Here is an 8,031-nt window from a genome sequence, read left to right as displayed (position 1 = left end):
ACAAAACACAAGTTACTCAATTTAGAACGTCTCAACAAAGTGAGAAATGGCACAATGAAACGAGATATGAAACTAGTTTCGAAGCAACAACTCCCCATGAAAATGGGTTAACAGTCTACTACTAGCCTTCACATTTCATCACATAATCCTAAACATGCGATTCAAATCATATCTCAAATATGCATTTCAAATCACATTTCATAAAACAGATCAATGTGATAATTTAAAAGTAACAATTTATTATAAAACACATTTATAAAACCATGTTGTATCCATAAAGTATACGAGCACGTTTTTCAGGGCAATAACCACTAACACATATATTAAAGTTACTCACATGGAGTCTGTGTTATGACTCTATAGCACGAATATCAAGGCATCACAAATGATCGTTGCCTATTTGGAAGTCAAATGGTGGCCAAAGGTGATCGAAAAATGGCTTGAAAGTCGACTGATCAGGCGAAAAACTAGGTAACTTGCCTGATTTCTTGGTCAAAATCAACGAGAAAAACGTCGGGAAACTCACGGCTCAAAACAGTGTTTTTGAAAATCAGTTCTTCTCAGATTTTTGCTCAATCTTCACAAATTAAAACCCAAGACTCGGTTTGTTGTGGTGAGGAGAGAAAAGTTGTGGTGATTCTAGTAATCAAAATGCCAAAATTTGAGAGGTAGAAGTGGTGCGGTGTTCACGGGAGGAATAGAGAGTTTGTGAGTAAGGTGGGATAGAAGAATCCCGAGAGATAAAAGGAGAAGGAGACCATTCCAGAAGATTGGGGACTCCTCCCTTAGTCCCACGTGGCACCCAAAACAAAGCCACATATGTTCCAAATGTCAAATTACCAATTTGCCCTCGACGTTCAAAGGTTCGTAAAATCTTCATTATAAATCCGAATCAGATTCCGTTTGCGCCACGTTTTCATATTGAGACGTACTATATGAATATGCCATGAAAGGTGAAAAAATATGTAGGATCAAATACTATCTCGAAGAATCATGTTTAGTCCATTAAGGATGTTTTCATCTTTTTATTAATCGAAAAAATAATACGTCGTAAATATAAATGCGTTGAGACTACGTATACGAATATGAAATATGTAATTTTGCAGTGAAATCAGGGGACAGGATTTCACAGTTATAGATATTATATTAAAGTGTGATTGTGTAAATCCTAGATAGATTTGATTACTAGTTATTCTCTTCCTATTAGGACTGTATTTCCTTAGTGGACAAGGATTCTTCTCTTCCTTATTATTATAAATATAGGCATTGTGTAGAGAGAATAACATACCCTCGAATATCACATACTTCTCCACACTCTCTCTCTCTCTCTTGCCACACCTCTCTAACCATTGTCACATAAATTGGCCACAACTTTTATAGAGTTGTTGGGTGAATTTTTATATAAATATATTTTTTTAATTATTTTAGCTGTTGGATTTAAATTTAGGCCGTTAAATGTTTTTTTTTTCATTGGATTTGATCACATTATATCTCATGCATTAGATTTAATGAATTTATAAATATAAAACTAAAAATTAACAAAATTTGAATCTGGACCGTTGGTTCCATCCAACGATCCGTTGCTCCCCACCGTTTGATGAAAGAAATAGTTGTTGGGCTCATAATGTTGGCTGACACACCCACGTGCGTGAGACCCCCACGCTGTCAGCGTCTCATGCTTTAAGGGCGTTGGGCGCATCTGTGCTATGCATGTGTCTCCTTCCAGGGTGCGTCCACGCCCAATAGTGGGCAAGCCCACTAACTTTAAATCTTGGCCGGAATTTGCCAAAAAAATAAATTTTAGCCCAAAACTCATTTTTTTGGCTCAAGAGTTAAAGTAAGTTGGGATAAATTTAGAAGCTAAAATTTAAATTTTACTCCCAAGTTGATAGGATCCCCTTTTTTACGTCCCCATGTCCCTCCCGTGTGGCGACGTGGGGGCGTAGAAAAGGAAAGAGAGGGATGAGATTTCTCTCGCTTGTACTGTATTAGGTTTGGCTTTTTCAATTACTCCTAATTTGTGAAATATGAAATAGAGTAGAGTATTTTATGTTTTTGAGGAGTGCATACATAAATGAATTTGTACAGTATAAAATAAATTGAACATTTAGGGTTTTATTTTTTATTTTTTTTATTTTTATGTTCATTGAACCATTTCTACAACTCCAATTATTATAAAATTCAGTAGAGAGGAATGTTTCTTTTGTGAACAGATGTAATTCTAATTGAGTTAAATTTGAAGAAACTTCCTTCAATAAACTTACATTTACAGAAAATTAAAAAACACGTGGAAGTTCAGAGAGGGAATATGAAGAGCCTTCCCGTCAACGGTGGGTCCGAAGTCCTAAAACGAGAGTCTCGGTATCAAAGTTTACCGTCCTTACCGCTAAACGCGTCCCTCCAATGATTCCATTTCTTCCCTGTCAACCCTCGAATTTACAAATTCCAGATAAACACAAAAATAAATTAAAATCAAAATAATCACACACACACACACAGAGAAAACAGATCATCACGCGCCAATTCGATCCAGCTTCCGCACCGGAATCTTGTAGAACAATGGATCCGCCCAAGCCCACCACCGAGGCCGACGCCAAAACGCACACTCCGGCCGCCCAGGATCCGAACCCGAAAGCCGCAGCCCAAGCTCCGAACGGGGATAGGAACTGGGCGAGCTTCGTGACGGCCTCGCAGGCTCAGGCTCAACCGACTTCGACGGAGGCGGTCTCCACCCCCACGGGTTCGGGGTCGAAGAAATCGGTTCATTGGAGCCCGGAATTGGTGTCGGAGTCCCACAATACTGCCGCTGCGTCGGATCATTCTTCCCATCAGGGATCCAATCCCTACGTGGCTCCCTCCCCTATGCTCTCACAATCTTTCTCATTCAAAGGTCAGTATCCGTGCTTCCGTATTTTCATACGTATTTTTATATGTATTTTCATTCGTATATAGATTTGAAGATTGTGTATTAGTATTTTATGTGTATGCGTGCATGGTTAGATTCGGTGGACACTGTACGGAACGTGTTTGGGAGATGGAGGAAGTCGGTGGGGGAGGCTACTAAGAAGGCGGAGGATCTCGCTGGAAACACGTGGCAGCACTGTGAGTTTCTGCTTGTTTTTTGTTTCTTCTTTTTCTTGTTGATCTCTGCTGATTTACTATATTTCAATTAATTTGAATGTATATATATTTCGAAATCATGGGAATTGTATTAAGATTAGGTTCGAATCGGCGTAGTTGGTTGTTTTGTTAATTGCCATTTAATGGTTTTGGTGGATTACTATCATTGATTTCTTACAGATTTATTTAGGGGTTCACATTTCAATTTTTTGACGCCTTACTCGTTGCTGGTTATTCGGATTAAGTACAGGTGTGTGTGTTCTAATTGTATTTGGTAGATCTTTTGTTTGACATGAGAATCAAAAGTTAAAATTTGGGAGGAAGATTAGCCAAAATTCTTATAAAACGCTTAGCGAGGTGCTTGAAAGTTGTTAAGTACATTATGGTTTTTAGTACCAACCTCTAGTTTTTCTAACCGTTTGAACTTAATCCCATCGAATGCTTTTGTTTTGTTCACACTGAATGCCCAGAAAAATGTCTACTTTCGTGAGAGAAAATGGGATTGCAATCTACTTGATCTCCCCAATTTGTTTTTCTCTGTTTATCTTACCACTTTCTATGTTTTAGAATTTAGTTTGTGCATTTTGTTGATCCTAAGCATTGATTGTGATGGATGAAGTCAATAATCATCCCGTTTTCTTTCAAGCTAGTAAAAACAAGCCCCAGTTTCGCTGACGCTGCCATGGGAAGAATTGCTCAAGGAACAAAGGTCCTTGCAGAAGGTGGTTACGAGAAGATCTTTCGATCAACTTTTGAGACAACTCCCGAGGAGCAACTTCAAAATTCATTTGCATGCTACTTGTCCACATCAGCTGGTCCAGTCATGGGAGTTTTATATGTTTCTACTGCAAAACTTGCCTATTGTAGTGATAATCCCATTTCATACAAAGCTGAGAGCCAAACTGAATGGAGCTATTACAAGGTAAGTTTGCACATGCCTTACTATTGTGTCGTTTGAAGTTTTTTCAATTATGGGATTTCATTTAACTAGCAACTATGTTGAAGGATGCATTATTGAGTAATTTGTAGTTTTTTAAATTAGAAAATATTGATAGTTTTTCGTATTAGAAAATCGTGCAACTAGCCATCTTGGGGAAATACACTGTTGTGTTCTAATTTGACTGTGACTTTTTGTCTAAGTAGTGAAGGAACATAGATTTGACAATGATAGGACTATATAACTTTTGTTCTGGTGTAATTCTATTGGAGCTTGTGAACCTCTGTTCTGCAAGTATTTCTAGTCCATTTCAACTTTGTTTACAGAAAGTCTTCAAGACTCTTACTAAAAAAGAAATAGATGTTGCATAGAGTTGGGCAAGTGCCGAGTCTGGAATGGATGTTCAAAAGGAAGTTTGTCTCGAGGGGCATGCATAAGAATAACATGCTAGATCCCAATGGATGAGCAGCATTTTTTTGTTTGCAAGTTAGACACTTAAATCTTCAACATGATTTGTGTTATAGAATTTCGGGTTTGATAGTTTGGTTCTGTACTTTTGTTCTTTTCAACTTCAGTGAACTTGTGATCTTCATTATTTCAACATTGTTGAAGGTTTTGGCTAGATTAGCAAGTGAATTCACCTATAAATAATTACCACGTTGCAGGTAGGATTGATGTTTTAGTATATCGGGGGAGGCTATAGTAAATAATTATGCTCTGTTTTCTTATGTTCTCCCTTTTATGATGAAGGTGTGATAAAATAGGGTAAATTGCGGTTTGATCCCCTGAATTATCGCCCCAGTTGAAATTAACCCCCTAAACTATTTTTTTTTTGGTAAACTAACCTCTAAACTATTTAAAATCAGTCAATTAACCCCTTGCCGTTAGATTGCGGAATCAATTCCATCAAATTCAAGGGCAAATTAGTCATTTCATCATCAATTGTTACTTGTCAGCTATGACCACCAATAAAATTTTGACACATGGACAGAGAATAATTTAAAAACATATAGCATAATAAGAAAACATAAAAAAACAAAATGTTTACATGACAGACCATCTCACATTATCATTACACATTATTTTGTTTTCACATGTCATAGTCTCATTGGTGGTTATAGTTGACAAGTAAGAACTGATGAACGAAAGACTAATTTTCCTTTGAATTTGACGAAATAGTGGATGGAATCTACTAATAAGGGGTCAATTGGCTGATTTCAAAAAGTTCAGGGGGTTAATTTACCAAAAAAATAGTTTAGGAGGTCAATTTCAACTGGAGTAATAGTTCAAGGGATCAAATGATAGTTTACCCTATAAAATATGCTGAGTCGCACAACTGCTGGTGGTAGTATTTCTGTAGTCATATCATGTTTGTACTTTTATATGTGTTGTGTTGTGTTATGATTCGTGAAAAGAAAGACGAGGAACAACTTTGCAGATTGCATTGGCAGAAGGAAACTAGGGAGTGGGGTTAATTTCAGGAGTGTTAATGCTATCTTGTAGAAATGTTTTGTTTATTTTATCTCGATGATATGTGGTCTATTAGACTTTATACTTGTTTATCCTATTCTTTTACATAATAGTTTTGGTGACTTAGTGTTTTCAGAAGATATTACGTTCTAATTCTGAGTTTTTGTTTGTCCTTGGTTAACGAGTTTTTATCTGTTATTTGAACTAATTTCCCATTACTCTCGAATATTAATAGGTGGTTATCCCGTTACATCAGCTTAAAGCAGTTAATCCTTCATCAAGTAGATCCAATCCTGCTGAAAAGTACATTCAGGTTATCTCCGTCGATAACCATGAGTTCTGGTTTATGGGATTCTTAAATTACGATGGCGCAGCCAACTGCCTACAAGAAGCTCTCCATGCGCGGAGCTCATCGGTTTGATAAATTCTTTGCGGCACAGAATTTTTTTTCCTTTTTTGCATCGTAAGATATTTTATAACTGATAAATTTATAGATTAAATTATTTGACATTGTACGATCTTGACCTTTTGGTTATGTATGCTATACTTCTGAATTTTGTTTAAAGTCGTGTGAAAATTAGATCAAGTAATATTACATTTTCCATAAGATTGTACTTCTCGAGGAGTATGGCTGGAATGATGTTCAGGGTTATTGCTGCTTTTTTTAGTCTATACAAAGGAAAAATATGTCCCTACCCGATGTTACTGTCGTACCCTTCCTATCTCTCAATTACACGACGGATAGGAAGAAGGGTAAGCAGTCGCACCGGCACGGAAGTTTCTTTCATATGGTGTATGGTGTATGGTGGTTCTGTATGTACATAATTGATGTGAAACTTCCAAATCGCATAAAATCTTATAAAATTTTAGTGCCTGATGGGAGGCGTTACATTTTGGGTAATGGTAAGGAGATTATATTTGGTAAACCACATTGAAAAATTATAGTAATAGGGGTATGACCAAGTAATGCAAGTATGCTATATATCTATTAGAGAGGTGGTATAATATCGTCTACCATCTCTCTGGCATTTTCCATTACTTAATAAACACATCCTTTGATTTATCGGCACGACCAATTAGAACATGGGGCCAAAGCTCTTGCAATTGAAAAACTATGAAGCATTAATATGATTAAATTCGACATGGGCTGCATGAGCCCCAACAGTTAACTAGATAAATTGATAAGTCTAGCATTCCTGACCCACCAGGCTAAATTGGTAGTTTCTTGGTTACCATCGGTTAAAATTAAAGTTCTCTTAAAGAGCATTTTCATAGAGTAAAACCTTCTCATAAGATATAAGGTTTTTATAAGGCTGATCTATCTTCAGCTACACGAATTCCTTGAGAAACGAAGTCATAGGCACGTAAGTTCATGGCCATATCGACTATTCCAAGAGAACTCATCCATAAACTGGTTACTGGTACAAGTAACATTGAAAAATATAATTAACGTTTATTGGAAAAAGCAACCCCAATGATTTGGACCGAACTAGAAGAAACTACCAACATAAAACAATAACACAAAGAAATCCAAAGCAATTAATATATATATATATATATTTGTTTTTCCTTCCTTGAACCAATAATTGGACATTTGCATGCCTAAACATCATAAGAACCCTAATAATTGGACCTTATGCCAGAATAAGAAATATCAACAAAAACCCCTAAAATAAACCTTCGTAAGGACAACATTTATACAGACCTTGTAACGGCGGTCCGCTGTCTCGGTACTGCCTTTTTCTTCTCTTGATGGCTTCGGACACTGCCGGAAACCTTCTTGAATTGATGGCGAAGCAAAGGCTCCCATTCAACACATTCCGAAAAACCCACACTGTCACAAAATCAATCTTCTCAACCAACCCGCGATCCTGACGAAAACTGTTCCAGCCTCCAGTGAGGACATTAATCTTGGACATCCAAGTTTTGAACACCATGGGGTACTCTTTACCATCCATGTCATAAATTGTGACATGAACGCCTTGGTTAGGGTCTTCGCCGTCCTTAAACAATGGGAAGATGTGATTTTCGACATCTTCTTTGCTCATCGAGAGCCTAGATTGGTCATCCCTCACATCACTACTTGTCAGTTGTTTCTCAAAAGGCTTGCTATGAACTTGAATCAAGGGTCGTAGACTTGGGACTGGTGGGAGATCAGGAGGGGCATAGTTTCCATAGAACAAGCCTTGAATTCCATGTAGTTGTGGTTCTCCCAACATCATAGTTTTCTTAACTTCTAGAGAGCAAAAGAAAACAAATTTCTTAGCCGATTGTTTGAAGATTTTCAAAAGTTATTAATGTTTGGGATATAGGAAGGAAAAAGAACAAGAGGGTTAAAAAGGACCTAAAAGTTAGGGTTTCTGGGCTGTTTACTTCAGTTTCAAGTAACCCATTGGGTATAGGAATCAGAATATATTTGGCAAGTTTTTTTCGGAGCCAATGAGAGGGTACGTATGGAAAACAATAGGATTTTCTTTAATGTTGTATAGGGATTCTTACTCTTT

General features: G+C 37.1%; 2 protein-coding genes across 2 annotated transcripts; one reads left to right on the top strand and one right to left on the bottom strand.

Annotated features, from left to right (window-relative positions):
• Positions 1-2,357: 2,357 nt before the first annotated feature.
• Positions 2,358-6,134, top strand: LOC126604545 (GLABRA2 expression modulator-like). Its single transcript, XM_050271834.1, has 4 exons — positions 2,358-2,890; positions 3,001-3,102; positions 3,771-4,042; positions 5,763-6,134. The coding sequence occupies exons 1-4, from the start codon at positions 2,560-2,562 to the stop codon at positions 5,946-5,948; spliced, it is 891 nt and encodes a 296-aa protein (XP_050127791.1). The 5' UTR covers positions 2,358-2,559; the 3' UTR covers positions 5,949-6,134.
• Positions 6,135-7,056: 922 nt separating this feature from the next.
• LOC126604546 (putative B3 domain-containing protein At4g03170) lies at positions 7,057-7,814 on the bottom strand. Its single transcript, XM_050271835.1, has one exon. The coding sequence runs from the start codon at positions 7,747-7,749 to the stop codon at positions 7,195-7,197; it is 555 nt and encodes a 184-aa protein (XP_050127792.1). The 5' UTR covers positions 7,750-7,814; the 3' UTR covers positions 7,057-7,194.
• Positions 7,815-8,031: the final 217 nt, after the last annotated feature.

The sequence above is a fragment of the Malus sylvestris genome, chromosome 15, assembly GCF_916048215.2.
Source record: "Malus sylvestris chromosome 15, drMalSylv7.2, whole genome shotgun sequence".
Taxonomy (NCBI): domain Eukaryota; kingdom Viridiplantae; phylum Streptophyta; class Magnoliopsida; order Rosales; family Rosaceae; genus Malus; species Malus sylvestris.
The sequence above is the reverse complement of the archived record's forward strand: the minus strand, read 5'-3'. Positions and strand labels throughout refer to the sequence as shown.

Bases quoted from the DNA above. Each gene is read 5' to 3' on its own strand.
- LOC126604546 (XM_050271835.1), bottom strand. From the start codon at position 7,749: ATGATGTTGGGAGAACCACAACTACATGGAATTCAAGGCTTGTTCTAT.
- LOC126604545 (XM_050271834.1), top strand. From the start codon at position 2,560: ATGGATCCGCCCAAGCCCACCACCGAGGCCGACGCCAAAACGCACACT. The intron at 3,103-3,770 runs GTGAGTTTCTGC...CTTTCAAGCTAG, and splicing joins TGGAAACACGTGGCAGCACT to TAAAAACAAGCCCCAGTTTC. The intron at 4,043-5,762 runs GTAAGTTTGCAC...GAATATTAATAG, and splicing joins CTGAATGGAGCTATTACAAG to GTGGTTATCCCGTTACATCA.